The 18,642-nt window shown below is 41.6% G+C and overlaps 1 protein-coding gene across 1 annotated transcript in view; it reads left to right on the top strand.

Moving 5' to 3' along the window:
• LOC146667015 (voltage-dependent calcium channel gamma-2 subunit-like) overlaps positions 1 to 18,642 on the top strand; it is a 66,885-nt gene that overhangs the window by 36,001 nt on the left and 12,242 nt on the right. Inside the window, exon 2 of the mRNA XM_085408403.1 lies at positions 7,646 to 7,729. Coding sequence (XP_085264529.1) covers positions 7,646 to 7,729 — 84 coding nt within the window. The remainder of the gene's footprint in view (positions 1 to 7,645; positions 7,730 to 18,642) is intronic.

The following is an 18,642-nucleotide window of genomic DNA, read 5'->3' as shown; positions in this document are numbered from 1 at the left end:
AAATCTGCATACTATTCAATTTGCTGTGATAGTATTGTACAAGGGAACCAGCTACACATGTGTAGGCCTGATTTAAAGAGCAATAGTAAGTTGAATAACATGACAGCTGCCTGGGTGTATGTTCACAAGCAAGTCTTATCATCTTATCCTCTCATATTGAAAATTGGGTGGTGGGTGCACCGGGTTCTCTGTCTTCCTCTGCTAAGCAAGTAACATCCCGCAAGGTGAAAGTTTGCACAGATATTTATGTTTCTCACAACAGAACAAAGCAACAAAATATTTTTATTCTTAAATTTTATGATGTAAAGTTACAGGGCACAGAAGTTAAGCTCTATTCTTATCTTTAACTTCCCACTTTTCAGCTGGAGGTTTCTTCCTGTTAACAGGGAGTTTTTCCTTCCCAGCATCGCCGAGGTGCTCGCTCATAGGGGGTCATCTGATTCTTGAGGTTTTCTCTGTATTATTGTAGGCTCTTTACATTATGAAGTGCCTTGAAATGACTGTTGTTGTGATTTGGTGTTATAGAAATAAAACTGAATTTAATCGTCTAACAAAGAAACCTTAACAGGGTTTATAAAATATTCACTACTAAATGGACAAGTGTATTTCCTTATGTTTGCTTATTCAAATTGTTAATATTTGAGGTGCTCTTTATAAAGGATTTAAATAACGACAATTAAAATGTTTATGTTTCCATATAGTGATGTTCCACCAGTATGAATCTTTCACTTGTGGCGTCTGATCAATAGCGATCTTTAGCCTTACATTTAACAATGCAAAACAGGTTTAACTAACAAACATGTTTTTGAGATGGTTCAAACCATGACATCTCCCTTCCCATTCAACTCCAGTGTATGTCTTTGAAAATCTTACGGTGTTTTCAGAAGGTTAAATTATATAAGCCACACTGCAGATGTTTATTAATAATTAAGGTCATATCCGGTTGTTCAGTCTGACGTCACTAGCCGTGTCTGGACCTAAACTCCGCTGCAGGTCCATATATCAAACGATCACTATGGCATTACTGAGAGTTGAAAAACTGTCTAAAGTCTTTCATCTTTAATAAAATAATCAGCGTTCTGCTCTACCAGGTGTAACAATTGAGTTTAACATCCAGGCATCCATGAAAACGGAATTTATGACATTTAACTGAGTTAGAAGTTAGCAGGAAGTTAGCTCGCTAGCTTCTATCTAAATACAATATAGCATGTCACAAATTAAACAAATAAACAAATTAAAACGTACAGCTCTGTTATCACTTCCAGCATAAATGAAGACAGAAAACTAAACAGCAGTGACGTTTGTAGGGTTACTGAAGTTTGGCTAGCTGGTATATAATGCTGTGCTACATGACCGCTAGCGACACAGCTATGTTAGCATAATATAAACAAGCTAACTTTTTTTTCCCACTCGATAAAAGTTAACGTGAGTGTTGTCGGTAGTCAGGAACAAATGTAATCGCATGGCAGGATGCTGTAAAAGGACCAAACTTCAGCCAGGAGAACAACTGAGATAATCCATCCACAATACGAGGTTAGTCATTCATATACTGCTGCATGGGCTGGGCTGTAGTTACATCCTAAGGTTTTAAAAACTGAGCTTAAATAAATGATTAGCGGTAATAAAAGCCTATGGAGGTCAACAGGGATCACTGACTGTTTTAGGAGCTTTTTGAGATCAAATAGAAGAAAATACAAAACATTAAACATGTTAACAACACAAAAGCCATATTAAACGCAGACTACTTTAGGCCCGGAAGTAGGATTCGTCACGTCATCACTGAACAATCGGATTCTTTGTTAACCCACTAGTTAATATAGAAGAAAACCATCAATATGATGTAGCTGAGGGAGATTAAATGTGTTGTAGTTAGTTGTATGTTTACTTTAAATTCCTTTCTGTTAATGCCACTAAAAGTCAAAGACTGGGGAGATAGGTGGATCAGATGCAGCAGGTGGGGCGTTTAGGGAGCGTTTTAAGCATCTCTGCTAAGGGTTCATGGGTGGGGTTGTTGCAACCTTTTAGAAAATCTAAAATGTTCGTATTCGGAACAACCGAGGAGCCTAAAGAACACAAAGAAATATTTACAAAAGCATGAAAGCAGGGATGAATGTTCTCCTGGGTGAATTTACATTAATAGATCAAGAAAAGAAAGGAGCACATTTCCTGTGTACCGTGTTTGTAATCCACTGAACTGAGCTGGTAGCCACCTTTGCTGTGCAACACATCTGCTTTGAGGTCTCTGATGTTCATCCACCTTTGCCACTGAGGGATTACTTTAGTGGCACTTTAACACACAGACTGAGCCATAATTAGCATAAAGGAATAAAGACACGCCGAGTTATTTGCATAAGACACAGTACCGGTTCAGAGGAGGGCATTTACTCTTCATACACATTTTCACGTATCTCGCCGAGTGGGTTACGATGTTAATGCTTCATGAAAGGATGTCTTCTAGTGTTTCATCATACTGTATTAACTTATCCTTAACAGCTACCAGGTCGGTCAGCGAGCAGGATTCTAATTGGCTTATGACAGCAAAGGGGTCATCGGGGTCTCCTCTTATTGGTATAAATCATCCTCTGTGAGACACAGCGGCCCCTCTTGCTGTGAGCATAAGTGGGTGACAGAGCTGTCCTGACCCCCGAGGTTTAGGTTGGTCTCAGAATAATAGTATCTGTTCCATGTTTAAAGCAGAATGTATAATTTAAAAGGGGCAATTTGTAAGAGCGACGCGTCATTACGATGGCTGTGTCAAGAGGAGAAGGGAAGAGGAGGAGTTTCTCAGATGGGGATTTCTCAGCAGGCACAAAGGTGTCTGCATTTTTTCTTTTATCTGAGCGAAAGATTGGTTGATGTATTGCAGCATCAAAAAATACTCCAGTTTGTTTCAACACGATGACAAAGCTGACAAAAGCCGAATACACAATGAGCGTAAATGAATGCAAAGCGGATTTGTTTGCTAGCAGAGGTTTGTGTTGCTAATACACAGCATTGCTTCATAAAGAGACCTTTCGCAGTTTCATGGAAACCAAATTTACTGCTATGAAGCTGATCATTTCCCCTTTTTTTCTTTCTATCCAGCTCCAAGAAGCCAACTCTGTTTTAGCTCAAACTGGGGTTTGAGGGCTGAATGGCCACTTATGACTGGATTCACAGGTTAATATCCTCCCGGTGAGGCATCCTCAAAACACTTCACTGAGGAGGTATCCTAGGGAGATGCCCCAAAACACCTCAGCTGGCTCCTTTCCACATCGAGGAGTAACAGCTCCACTGAGCCGCCTCCCAAATAATAAGTAGTCTTTTTTTGACTACTTTGGTGACCTCAGACACAGTGATGGGCGAGTCATCCCTCTTGTTCCCGAACTGTGCTTTTACTACAGAAAGTCTTTCGGTGGCATTGAGATCTTCGAATAATTCTTTATTATATCCATGGATGAGATCAGCAGCACCCCACTCCCACTATAGACGGTGTGAGCAGGAAGGTACTGGAAATATATGAAAAGGTACTCATTTCATATATTTCCAGTTTGTCTCACACATGTTTTTGTGTCATAATTCACCAAAGTTTGATCAGTTATCTTCACACGTGAAATCAATAAGACAGAATGTAGATTTAGGCTAATATCCACCCGTGAAGTACTTGTGGTATCATTGTGCTGAGATGTCCTTCCTGCTCTTAAGTATGTGGCATCAGTAGAATAGAGCCAAATGCTCAAAGCCCCTCTCTCTCTCCACAGCCTCACTCTGATGGGTGAAAGCTGGCAATCCTGTTTGTGCTATATTGCTCTATAATCACAGGTATGAGTGTATGTAATAAAGAGGCCATGGAATCATGTGTTTAACCCCCAGCGCCCATACAAAATTCATAAAAAAGAATCAGCCAAGAAATGAAATGCACTGCACAGGTTTCTTCCCAGTCAAGACAGTAAAGCATGGTCTTAATTTGAATTGCAGAAGGAATAAAAAGGAGAGAGAGAGAGGGAGGCCCAGAGGACGGGCTGAGCTGCAAGCTCATTTCAAATGGGAATCTGGTCTTCAGGGTACGAGCACATGTATGTGAGACAGACAGGAGAGCAAGATGGGAGGGGGGGGGGGGGGGGGGGGGGGGGGCGAAAGCAAGGAGAAGGAAGGGAAAATCCAATTCCAGATTACATGTGCTTGTGGTGCAGTGTGGGTGGGCAAGTGTTGAAGCAAGTGAGGGAGCGTGTGAAAGGCAAAGAGAGAGAGAGAAAGCAGCAAAGGAAGAATAGATATAATGTAGTTTCTACATAGCTGTGAGTGTGTGCGAATTGATGTGTTTGACATGCTGTGGGATGTGGGTTGAAGACACCAGAGATCAAACCAATAAATTTATACAGAAAACCAAACACGGGAAAAAAGAAGTCCTTTTATTAAAGTTAAAGGAAATGGTGGTACCAGTCTAACAGCGCCGTGGCTGTATACTCCCAGCTACACAAGAAAGACACCGTATAACGTATCTTAAAATGATGAATATATATATACCACTATGTACCGCTATCCAGGATGAAACAACAAACATCCATGAGTACATCAGGAAGACTGACACAACTGACCGCATGTTAGTGAATACGTGAGGAAGGATAGACGTCAGCATGGCATGGATCATTGGCAGATAGAAGAAGTGGCTGAAATTGAATGGCTACCAGTGGCTGGACAAAGCTGCACTGAAAGACAGCACAGAGGCATTAATCATTGCAGCACAGAACAAGCTCTAAGTACAAGCTCCACAGAGGTTGGGGTCTACCTCACAATGCAAGACCCCAAGTGCAGGCTGTGTAAAGACACCCCTGAGACAATCCAGCAAATATTAGCAGGGTATCTGCGTGGTCTTCGGTTTGGAGGAACTCAGCAAGGGGCACTCAGGGAGAGAGACACCATCAAAACATTATTTTTTCTTTTCTTTTCTTAGGTAGCTGTTAAACTTACTTTTGTTCATATGTACTGCAGAAACTTTATTGTTTTTGACAGTAATGTAATCACCGCTAACAACAACATAAGATATGCACATCACTTCAGATATCAGAAACTTCCCACAAGATACCTACGTCACACCCAGGTTCTTTGAATATGATGCCAAGTTTAGTTTAAGCTTCTTTAGTTTGGAATTACTGCCCCCAACAATCTTGATCAAATCAGTGATCTCTGACTAATGCATTAACCTCCTAGGACCTGGCGTCCACATATGTGGACATCACATTTTGGGTCGTCTAGACCAAAATACTCAATTTTGCTCCACAAAGGCCTGATATCCACGTACGAGGACATTATACCGCCACTGTTCTATAGAAATTTAAAACAAATATCCTCATATGTGGATTTCATTTTTCTCAGAGACAAAAAAATCAGGTAAAAAAAAAAAAAAGTTCAATCTTTTTACATTCATCAGGTCCCAATCAGCCCACATAGCAAAGAGAAATCAAAAATGCATGCCATGAAAGAGTTCGGGTCTTAGGAGGTTAAAGCAGTGGTGTCAAACAGAAGGCCTGGGGACCACAATCAGACCACAAAAGACTTCAATCCGGCCCACCGGACTTTTAAAGGAGGACATAAATTTTAGATTTTAACTGTATTTTCATCAAATTTACAGCTTGTTCTGCTGATAAAGACCTCCCCCACAGTAGTAAAGGTAACAGATAAACAATTAAATGACATCTACTTTAGAAGTGTCTGTTTTTTACAACGTGTCCACATTCAAATATATAACTAAAATGGACATTTTTTTCTGTTTTGACAAAAACTTTCCTCTTTGTAATGACAGGGCAGTCTGGGCAATGAGCCAGCAGAGCTGTTTCTGTAATTTTACACTCTTATTTCAATCCCAAAGGGCCAAGCTGGAATTTTTTATTTCGCTTACTACAGCAGCATTTCTTTATCATCTTATAAAACTGAGACATTAGGTTGAAATTGCATCTCTTCTTCTTATCCTAAGACATCTTAGGGATTAAACGTGCAGTTAAACACCTTTATACTAACAGAAAGTTTCACCGGTCTGGTCCACTGCAGATCAAAGTGGGCTGTATGTGGTAAAATGAGTTTGGCATCCTCATTTTTTTGGAGAGCTCAGTGCACATTACACATGCTCTTATTCACACTGAGGTTTTTATGGGTCATATAAAAAAACCTCGTGCAAATGTGTGGTGTTGTTTTCTGAGGGAGGACAGTCTCACGTCTTCATTTGTCACACTCTTCATGCTCTTAGATTATCCTCTACCAATGTAACTTGAACAATGCAGCTGTCACCACCATCCTTTAAAGCTCTGTTGATTAAACAAAGAAACAGTTTCTAAGAGGCTGCGCTGAAGTGCTAAATATCTCCTTCACGTCCACTGGAGGGGAAATGACATCATTTTAAAGTCTAGTCATCGGCGCTTACTGTAGAAAAGTGAGTGTGTCTGTGAAGCACACTCAGCATGATTGCAGTATTTTTAACTTTGTAGTACCGACTCGCATTTGCCCAACAAACAATTACTGTAAGCAAGTGAGACACAGGGGCATTCAGATGTGAAACTTTTCTGCTGAAACACAGTGCGCTGTCACTCATCACGGTCCTTTCAGGAAGCGAACGCAATCTCAACACGGCGCTCTACACGCAGTTCACGCTGAAATTATGAAAAGATGAAAGTGTTTTTGCAGGACTCTGAAAGGTTTCGGCGCCGCTTCCTCGTGAAATATCTTCTTTAATGTATCTATCAAAGTGCACTTGATGAAAAACACTTTGTTTGTCTGAGAGTTTTCTGAGGTGTATTAAAGATATGTAAATATGAAACAGGCTGTTGTTGGAGTCCTGTCATGATTTTTTTTTCTTTTTTCACTTTTTTTTTTTATCAGGCTTTGTTATAAAATGGTTATTATCTCCACAGGTATGATAAAAATGCAAGTTTAGCAGCAAACACTCCCCCAGCGATGAGTGAAAAAGACGGCTGGAGGGAGGCTCGTGGTAACAGGGCTGATGCTACAGTATGTGAATGTGTGTGTGTGTGTGTGTGTGTGTGTGCGCGCGCGCGCACGCCTGGAAGTGTGAGACATATTGTGAGAGTGTGCTTGTGTGCGCAGCCGATGCCCATTTGAAAGCCGGCGCTAGTCTTTCGTCCTTCAATCGCCAATTAACAAGGGGCCATTTAATTGCAGTGGTTTAGGAGGGTACAACAATTACCACAGGAGCTGCACTAAGCCAAAAACACACACACAAACACACACACAATCTCTCTTAATGAGCAGCACTATCCTTTCTTCCTGTCTATCATTTGCATTTTGCTCTCCCCGTGCCTCCTCTTCACCCTCCCACCTGCGTTTTTGAGTTGTTTAGACTGAGCTCCTCCAATCGTCTTCCTTATTTCTCCTTGTCTGTCACTTTTTGTTCTGTGATATGTTTCCTTCAAAGCTCCTGACAAAGTTCTCCTCCCTGTCTCATCTCTTTTGTCCCAAAGAAGGGTTGATACAGACGCCGAGCAGAATACTGGAGACTTGATACAATCTGCGATACCATGCAGGAAAAAATGGGAAAATTGAGTTTTCTTGCGTTCGGTCATTCAGACGAACACAAACATAAACGCATGTTTACACGTGCAATTTTAGATTTTGTCAGTGCTGATTTTTGTAATATGTTCTTTCTTTCTCACAGGTTCTTTCAAAGGCATGTGCAAGCAGATAGATCACTTTCCTGAGGATGCTGACTATGAGGCGGATGCCTCAGAGTACTTCTTACGTGAGTCTGTCTTTTTTTCCTTCATAATCCCAGAATAATCCCAAAGTTGTCACCTATTCATGCTTTCTGGTTTTAGTTGGTTTTGAGTCAGTAACATCTGATCTTAAAGTTATCTTTCACTGCTCGTGTCTTTATCATGAACTCTCTGAAAAGCCTACAAACATATTAAATGAAGGATGGAAAGTGAGGATGTGGGCTGAGTGACAGCACACTTAGCCAAAAATGGAAAAAGATCAAAGGAAGAGGGGAAAGGGGCTGGGATGAGAAACCACACTTTTTTGTCGTAGAGAGGGTAAAAGGAAGAGGTGGCAGAAAGTCAGAGACAAGGAGAAACTACGGAGGGCAGTGTACACTTACAGCAGAGACTCAGTAGAGGAGGGGTCAGGCATGTGAATGGAAGAATGAGGGGAATCTCACTGTTATGGAAGAGGAGGAAGAAGAAATAGTTAAAGTCCTCAAGAAGAAAGATTGTGGGAGGTGAAAGAGGACAGGAGGAAGGTGCATCAGGAGAAAGCACATGGCTCAGTGAAGGGAAGGTTGAGGAGGTGAAGGACAAGGAGTAGGGTAGCAGTACAGCGCTGTTGCTCTCCCAGCGGCTTGCCAATTAGGACACTTTCTTCTATAAATACTCTAGGCTCTGCTAAGTGGGTCACACCTCTCCTACTCCTCCTTCCTTCCATCCATCCAGCCATCCCTCACCTCCTCCCTCTTGCTTTCCATCCATATGTCTGTCCATCTCCACCGAGGCCTTCACGCTTGCCTGACAGCTGGTGGATGGAGGCTGTGGGGTAGAGCGAGGAATACAGGGAAGCGAGGGAACTGAGTTTGTTGTCATGTCCACTCAAAAATCTTTTTTTGTGTTTTTAAAAGTTTGCAAAAGTTTGAAGATGGTTTAGTGAAACGGATGCGCACAGTGTGGCACGGGAAGTTTGCTAGTTTGAGACTGGATAGTGTACAGTTAATCTTTTTTATAACAGCAGGGAGTGAGTTGCGGCAATTCTCTCGATGCCATAAGGCTTTCTCTGAGGCCTTTCAGACAGAAGATTCTGACCTATCAGCCAAAAAAAGTATCTGTGGTGTTAATTACCCTCTGTGCAGCCGTCCTGTTGTCACTAATGGCCCTGAGGAGCGGTAGAAGCCCAGCAGGAGCTTCTGGTCATTGGTGTTGTGGGTCCATTTGAGATCAGCGGAGATGTGGGTGCCCAAAAACCTGTAGGTGAACTGGGCCGAGTTGGACTGATTGAGGCTAGTTGGTTGGGAAGTCTTTGATCCAGGAGCAGGTGTCAGGATGGACCTGATGGTGGTCCAGTTTGGTGGTGAGGATGTCTGGGATTCTCCACGAAGAGCATCCTAATGTAGCTCTTCCTGTTCTCCAGATGGCTAAGCACTCTGTAAAGGGTGATGGTGGTGACATCCTCCGTGGACCGATGTGGATTGTAAGAAAACTGGTGAGGATCAAGGGAGGGGGGTATACAGTCTCTGATGTGCGAAACAGCTGCTCGAAACACTTCATAGCTACAGACATGAGGGTTATAGGTGTGTAGTCGTTGAGGCTGTCTATACCAGTCTTTGTGTGGATGGGAAGGGTGGTGGAGGCCTTCAGACAGGTGAGAACAGTGGCATGAGTCAAGGAGAGTTTGAAGAAGCTGGCGAGGATCCCTGCCAGGCTTTGACCACAGCCCCTGGGATGCCATCATGCCCATCAGCTCTCCTGGGCGATCACCGCTCTGAGTCCTCCTTATATACTGTTCAGGTCAAAACTTGAATCATTTTGATATATGGTAGCAGTAAAAGATTAACCTGAAATTTTGTTAAAAGTCACGCAAAATATCCATCCATTCTCTTCCGCTTATCCTTGGTAGGGTTGCTGGGGGGCTGGAGCCTATCTCAGCTGTCTTAGTGCGAGAGGCAGGGTACTCCCTTTACAGGTCCCCAGTCTGCTGCACGGCTAACACAAAATATTTTTAGGTAAAACAGGACCTAATTTGTGATACTAGAGGTTTTTCTACAGAAACAGGGGTTGAAAAGCCTAGAAAATACTCTCCCTCCTCCCTTTAATTAATAATTAATCCTCCATTTAATAATGTCAGATGGGTTATTATGTAAATTCCATAATGAATCTCTAATTTTAAAATTGGTATAAACACATATAACGAGGCAATTCTAGGCCTGGGAAAAACTGATCCTGACCATACGAACACAAACACGTGTTTGTAAGAGTTAATAAGGCTTCACATGCACGTGGGCATGAATAAACTGAATGTAATTTTTTTTCTAACGTTGACTTTGTAATGAGATGTAACCACTGCTGTCCAACGAGAATGACCTAGCTTAATTAGAATAGTCATTAGCTGTAACCCTGACAACAAGTCAGGTAAAACAGTTAAATGCTGAACTCAGCTGTAATTATATGCTGAAATTCATCACTGTGTCAAGTGCTTAATTGTAACTGTCACCATTTGCACAAACTGTCCTTCTGCTCCTATTCTGTTTGCTATCTGAGCACCACTTTTGTAGTTTGCCAGGTTACGTAACTATTATAAATGCGTTAACGCACTGACTCTTGCACTATTTGCTTTTGGCTTCCTGAATTCTTCAGTGATATGGTAATCAAAGCCTATTTTACTGTCCGCTTCACTGCAAGTCACTCTGATTAACAGTGTCAGCTAAATTACAGCAATAACAATGTAAAGTGTGGATGATGACACATTTTGACAGATGGAAATGATGCAACATCTGTTTATCAATGCAAGATCTTTTCCTCTGTTATTCTGCTCATACACATTCCCACCTGAAAGCTTCCCACTGTAGCCACAGTCTCATACTAGTTGCTCAACTGAACTTGCTGGGTTCATTATACAGTAGTCGATGTAGATGGTTAACCATTCCCCTTCAAAAAGCTAACCTTCAAGTGCTGCATCTGTAAATCCCAGCCCACCTCTGCCACCTTGAATTTCCATCCCTTTGTTTTGCTGCCAAAAGCCTGAATAAAGACGGCCAGAGAGATGGAGTGAAACAATAGAGTTCAATATTTGCTGACTTGGGGTTGCTGGTTTCCTCAATACATCCTGAAACATCAAAGCTGTTCTCAGGTACTCTGATTTATACAGAAAAAGGACGTCTGATCATTGATGCAGGTATTTTACCTTCACCTGTTTTTTTTTTCTGTCGTAATATCACATCACATCAGTCATTAAGCTCTGACCAACAGTTTTGAAAACATGCGTGTGAAATAAATCTTTGCTCTTCTCATGTCTGAATGCAGCTTTGTGGTGATATATGGACTAACATCACAGACCACATCGAAGATGCAAATTAAGAAGGAGAAAGCAAACGAGCCCTAACATTTTCCTGTTTTTGTTGCAGTATCATGATCTGTCCCAGATGGGTTTTTTAAGTTGAGATTCACTGCACAGAAAAAAAAGGAAACGGACTAAATAACACCTCTTGCATCATGACTGAGTGGGATTTGTCCACAGATTAATGAAGTGCAGCAGTTGTGCAGCTCCAGAACTGAAATGAATAAAAAAGTGTACAGAAGCACAGAGACGGGCAGAAATGTCAGATGTCATTCTGTAACAATTCAAACAGTAGCAGACTAATATTAATATGCTGTTATTCAGACTAGAGGAGTGCCTTGATGCAAGGTTTTCAAAAGTTGAATTAAGGCAATCGATAGCAAATAGTAGGGACAGCTAACTAATTACCCAGAAGTTAAGCAGGGAATTCCCTTGACCCTCGGGGTGACCACTTTTGATGGCAACATGATTGCACAGGTCATCTGATGGAAGGCAAGCTGCTCCCAAAACAATTACAATGTAGTCTGTCAAAAAGATTGTAGTCACTCTCAGACAGATTGGTGAAGGTTTGCAAATAATTGCTGTATAATTAATAAATGTACAAAGCAGAGGCTCCAGCAACACTTAAAAGTAAAGAGGAACAACTTTATTAACTGACCAACGCGTTTCCACTTGTGATCAATCTGCATCAGGTTGCACCAGCGAGCGCAACTCATCTGCATTTGGCTATTTGCAGCAGGGGACTCAACTCAGCTGGTTGCATCCTGTAAATATCCATCCATCCATTCGCTTCCACTTATACTTTCCAGGGTCGCGGGGGGTGCTGGTGCCTATTCCAGCTGTCATAGGGCGAGAGGCCGGGTACACCCTGGACAGGTCGCCAGTCTGTCGCAGGGCTAACACAGAGACAGACAACCATTCACACTCACAGTCACACCAACAGGCAATTTAGATTAATCAGTTATCCCCACAAACTGCATGTCTTTGGATGGTGGGAGGAAGCTGGAGAACATGCAAACTCCACACAGAAGGACCCCGGCCTGACGGTGGAATTGAACTCAGGACTTTCTTGCTGTGCGGCAACAGTGCTAACAACCGTGCTGCCCTATCCTGTAAATAGTCTGACGCAGTGCCTGTGTCAGTCTGTAGTTAAATAACCATCCTGCAGCAACTACATCAGAAAGAATTTCTGTTTCAAATCTAGGAGGTTCTTGCAGGATTCAATGTAAATAGTTAATATGAATTTCTATCTAATGTGAATATGGCGACAGATTTTCAGCAGACAGGAGGAGATGTGGAATTTTCACTGATTTATCACAGTTAACTGCCATATTATCGCAAACAGATTGAATATAATTGCAAATTGACCCCATTCAATGACAAATTGATACAGACTGATAACAAATTGATTCCATTATATTGCCATTTTAGTACCATCTCGATGCACCAGAGTGGCTTCGAAGATGTCCGGAAACTGACTGTGAATGGTGGCTGATCTGATCCCCTTCTCCAAAGCAGCTATTTAAGAAGAAATGAGATTGTAGTTTCATTCCACACAGTCGTAATAATTCCGGTCATGCTGCAGTTTCCAGTCACTGTTTTCCCGAGCGTGACTGCAGCATAAGAAACTCGGGTTTGCGGTCACTATGGTTTCATACATTTTCATACATTGCTATGTAGCAAAGTTTTGCCCGGGATGCCTCATAGGTGCCCGTGTGCAACAGAAAACAGCTTTTAGGCAACACATGAGCATGGCTCTAGTAAATCGGAGAAAAACACTGTCAAAATTTGCAGTATATCAGGTGAACGGATACCGACACACACGTGCATACATAGATTCCTTTATTTGTTAGAGATTCTTTTCACACACTGTTTCTCCTTTTCTCTGTCTCCCTCTCTCTCTGCCCAAGGGCATTTTCTGTCTCTCTCCCTCAGTCTCTTGCTCTCTGAGCTGTTTCACCCTGCCCCCCTCCCTTTTAGGTCTCCTCTCACTGGGTGAATTTGTACATGTGGTTATGTAAGAGCAAGCAGTCAGCCTTCGTCCTGCAGCAGTTGTACTATCAGCCACAGAGAGAGAGGACAGATCTGCCACCAGAATTCTTCGGCATAGCATAATATAGAGGACAGAGCTGACGATTTACCTTGCCGATGTACTAGGGCTGGGCGATATATCGAGTTTTTTTAAAAATATCGATATATTTTCATACGAGATATAAGATGTGACAATATCGTTTATATCGATATAGTCTATGTTACGTTATAATTATACTTGTGGAGCCGCAGGTTTGCCTCTCTTTCGTCCACTTTTGTCTCTACGCAACATTACTCTGCCTCGCCTCTCCTTCACTGAACACAACTCCGCCTCCCCCATAGCTTCACCTGCAGGCAATGACAAGATGAAAGCGGAAAATCTCCGTTAGCGAGTTACCGTGCGTGGGGCTGGACAGCGTCAACGTGTTAGCGAGCTAACCGTGCTAACGAGCTAACCGCGCTAACGACATGCAGCCAGGAGGGGCTGCACGGCCTAAAATCCTTTCATTTTCTCAAAAATCGACAGTGCGCCTTATGTATGAATTCTGGTTGTGCTTACTGACCGCGAACCGATTTTATGTGGTACACAGCGCTCGGCAATCTGTCAAAAAATGTTTTAATATGACTTTGCTAAGCTACGGAGCTACACCACTTGATGGATTGTCGGAGGATTACGGCTACCGAGGAGGAGCCTCGCGGAGTGATACGTACTGTGTGTGTATAAGGACCACAAATGGCACCTGTTCAGAGACGTGGTGCAGCTGTGAAATCTGTCTCTTTGTTATTATGCTCAGCGTCTATTAGTTTACATTTTGACTGCACAATTGCGAGCTTTTTGTTATGCACAAAAACAACATTGTTTTCTTTTATTTATGGACCATGATTATTTAATAAATGCTGATAATTTATTTTTGAGTAATTTCTTCATGTACATCTACGCTGTATGTAAATAAAAGTGCCCGTGTGACATCTGGGACACAGTGTGACTAAGAACTCTCTTTTTGTTCTTAACTTATGGCTTTAAAAAAAAAAATCAAGATATATATCTTATATCGCCATCCAGCTAAAAAATATCGAGATATGAATTTTGGGTCATATCGCCCAGCCCTACGATGTACCCATCTAAACCAGAGAGCACCACTGTCGATGCAGAAATCTCTCTCTGTGTGACTCAACTGCATTTTCCTGGAAAATTTTACCGGCGTCTCCTTTCGTTCAGATCTCTTAATTTTAAAACATTAACTTATGCATGAAGACTTTGGGGTTTTCCTTGGTCTGTTTCATGCTGTGCAGAAACCATGAAGGCAATCACAGCCGGCTTCTTGGTCAGAACTTCGACTTTTATGAAACCTTGTGCAAAAATATGCACCTGACAAAATCCGAACTTGTGGGTCACTTGAAAACAGATATTATACAAGGACATACATTTCACCTCGGCTTGCTGAGACGCTTGTTATGTCCTATATAAAACCGTTTTGATGTATAGCCTTCTGTCCATAATATGTCTTGCACTGTCTGCTATTATTGCACATGAACTCACGGTGTCCTTGAAACCTGAGCTTGCATTTATTGGATAACAGATTTAGGTGACAGCATGTTTCTTGGTGTCATCAAGGTGGATTAATGTGCATTCACTATATCCAAAAACAAGACAAAGATAAAAAAGCTATCTATATTTATTTCCTGAAATTCTTACATAATTGATCCCATTTTGGCTTTAAAACTGAGGAAATCCGAAGCCCACGGTGCGTGGCTATATGTGTACTGATGTGCCTTTGTGGACATGTTACAGTAAATGTTCTGACTTGGGTATCATATGAGTTATGTGTGTTGAGGCTTTAATTTGAAACATATGAAGTCTATAATTCACAGATTTTGCATAGGCCACTACAGCTGTGTGTGTTTGCAGAGTTGGAAAGAGTAAAAAGGGAAAGGCTGTGAAGCATACAACACAAAGTGTGTGTGTGTGTGTGTGTGTGTGTGTGTGTGTGTGTGTGTGTGTGTGTGTGTGTGTGTGTGTGTGTGTGTGTGTGTGTGCGAGAGAGACAGTGTATGTGCAAGCTTTTGAAGTGTCTATGTGTGCTGTGTCATGCATGGAGCCGATGAATGGGATTAGATATGGCTAACAGCTCAGCACTGGCCCTAACTGGCTTGAACAAGGCAGAGTTACACACACACACACACACACACACACACACACACACACACACACACACACACACACACACACACACACATTTGTGTGCATTTATGAGAACCATTAAAACCACTGCCTAACCTTAACTAAGCTCTAGTAGTGGAGTTATGGAACCTACAGATAAAGCAAACAATAACATATGAAAGTGTCAGTTTTTACTGGTATTGTGGAAGATTGTGACTCCTGATATGCACAAATCAGGAAGATTTTTAGAAGTCGACAAATTAGCCATGTCTGCGTGGCAGAGGCTTCCTACTAGAGATGGCACGATACCACTTTTTTATGTCCGATACCGATATCATAAATTTGGATATCTGCCGATACCGATATGAATCCGATATAGTGTTTTTTAATCAACAAAACTGTTTTTTAAATATCTTGCTGCATTTTGTATAAGTTCATACTCAAGTTTAAAACAACAACTACACTAAAGCTATTCTGTTATACCTGTATGCAAAAAAAAAATATTTCATAGTTCAGCAATACTGATCAATCTAATAAACTTAAACCTGCTCCATCCTCCCTATTCTGGTATTTTAAAGAGTACTTAGCATAAATATTAAGCAACCTAACTAATAGGGTTCCAACTCCCAGCAACAACAAAAATAAATAAATAAAAAATAGGGAACCACCCCTCACGCTCCACCTCATGATGCTTAATCGACGTAATCAACCTTAATTTGATGCAGTGTGAAAAAAAATGCACAGAAATCAATTATTTTTCAAGAAATATTAAATAGATTCAACATCTTTCTTCAACAAAATTGCAGACTGCACAGATGGTACCTTCCCAAAGGGAAAAAGTACTATAGCTTACTAGGGTATATATATTAGACTTAATAGTTACTATATACAGTAATTGACTTCTATTCATTTTACATCAAATTAAAACTTTGGGTGTCAGATAATTATTTATTAAAAGCTAGACATTTTAAATGAGAATAAGAAAGAAAAGTATGTCTTTGTGCCCCCTTTTCCCTGTTAATGCCCTATCAGCCCCCCTGGCTAAACTTTGCTAGATCCGCCCCTGCACAGTTACCAGCGTCAGCTACGTAGAAAAAAGATCCTCGAGTAGAAAGTAATAATAAATAAATTCTAACAACAGCTGATCAAGCTTAAACGTGCTGCTGTTGTTCAGCCGCTGGTTTCCTCTTTCTGGTGCAAAGTGGGCCAAAAGCAAACTAGAGACACGGACTCGCGACAGAAAAGCCGATCAGCTGATCGTTAAGCAGTTTCATGATTGAAGTAGCAGCAGGAGAGGCAGTCGCTCCATATATCGTTTGTTAAGCTTAACGCAGGAATGCTTTACAAACATTCAGAGATGGACTTACACACTTGCTTTACTTCTCTCGGGATAACTTTGTCGGAGATGAAATGCTGGGTTGCTAGCGAAGCTCCAAATGCTATCCAGACCACCGACAGGTCCCGCATGCCACAGCCGCTCTATCACGTGATGCATACTGCTCCGACGTGCTAACGTTCTGAGGTGAGTTACGGCGTGTTGCAAGTTTTGTGAGGTGCTTTCGTGATATTTAATGGATCGGATTACATTTTTTATTTTTCTCCGATATCCGATCCAGTAATTTAGGTCAGTATCGGACCGATACCGATACGTAATATCAGATCGGTCCATCTCTACTTCCTACCAGTATATATTAAACTAATGAGACCTGGGCAATGACTGGCTTTGTCAAAAACAATACACTTTACAAGGTGCTGCCAGCAGATTTTGTTCTCAATAATAACAACAACAACGTTCATAGCAGTCGGTTTCAGAGTAGCTATTCTGCAGCTGCCTCAGAAAAACAGGTAATGCCAGCTAGCTAACACTATTAGAGCAGTGGTGTTCACGTAGCTAAATTAATTCAGGGTCTTTACCTTACAATATAAAACACCTTGAGGTGACGGTTGCCGTGATTTGGCGCTACATAAATATAAGCTGAATTATTCTGAATTCAGTCAGCTAACTGTACAATTTATTTTGTAAAATATGATGTAAGCTGTTCAACTGGATCAATAAAACCATTTACATCAAAAGTTAGCATCACAAACAGAAAATCTAAAATAGCCTCTTCATTATATCCTCTGTAGTGGACAAAATGAGTTAAACTGAAAGATATAAGACATCGTCTTCAGCAGCTGGGCTCAGTATAGTAGGTGCTGTTACCAAGATTAGTATTTTGGCTAACTGAAAACACATTGGCTCTTACTCTAACACACTCAGCTCAACTGATTTCACTCACGCCCTCTAGCCATCCATGCCGAACTGCAGTCTGTAAGTCCTACACCACAAACCTCCCAACGCACCTAACAATTCAAATTTTAGAGTATACATTATGAGGAGAAACTATATATTATTGCTATTAATTAATACTGTAAGTAAAACTGTTGATTAGAAAAATGTGTCATATACAAAAAAGCACTCATGTTGGGATGTAGCTCACTTTAATACATTGATGTGCTGGGTGAGGCGGAGCTAAATTCTGTAAAATAGAGTATTTAAGGTAATATATATATAGTTATTTTACACTTATGACCTTTAACAAATTTTTAAAGCATAAAAAGCCAGGTGAACAAGTGAGGATAAGGCAAAATATAATGACTTTGAATAGATGTCCTCACTAGTCAGGTCTAAAATTCGGTACAGAGGGCGCACACCCTCAGAGTCCTGATTTGCACTGAAAACCCTTCTAGCTCCTATAATTAGAATGTTGAATGCGTATACATAATGCTAATACTTTGAATCGGTATGCTAGGAGACATGTGACGTCACCCACTGATGATGTCATCAGGCCCACCGATGTCACTGCAGCTATTTTTGGCGGTCGAGTTGTGACGTGGAGGCATATCACGATTTACATGAGTAATACGGCATGATAATGACTGGCAGGCTGTGCAAGCTCCCCCTGTGCGTGTAGCACACACACACACACAAACACGTGCTCCCACTCACACAGGCACGTGCAAACACACATCTGCAGGGTGGCGTTTATTTTCATTATTCTGTTCTTCTTCCTCCATTTAAATAAATGCAGTTTGTTTCCCAAAAATGATTCGTTCATCAGCCCTGCATGGACGCACACACACACGCGCGCGCGCACACCTACACACACACACACACACACACACACACACACACACACACACACACACACACACAGATAGTTATTCCCCTGAAGCTGTTTTGCTGAGTTCCCACTACCACATGTTCTTTGCTGCTGGGCTCTCCCACGTGGGCGAAGTTGTGTGTGTGTGTGTGTGTGTGTGTGTGTGTGTGTGTGTGTGTGTGTGTGTGTGTGTGTGTGTGTGTATGGGAGACAGAAAGAGTGAGCAGATTGTTCCAGCATGGTTAGTGTACAGTGTGTATGGGAAACACCCCACTTTGG

This window comes from Rhamphochromis longiceps, linkage group LG6 (genome assembly GCF_057381845.1).
Source record: "Rhamphochromis longiceps isolate RC_006_pf linkage group LG6, R_longiceps_female_GT1.1, whole genome shotgun sequence".
Taxonomy (NCBI): Eukaryota; Metazoa; Chordata; class Actinopteri; order Cichliformes; family Cichlidae; genus Rhamphochromis; species Rhamphochromis longiceps.
Note: the sequence above shows the minus strand (reverse complement) of the source record. Positions and strands in the feature narration are given on the sequence as shown.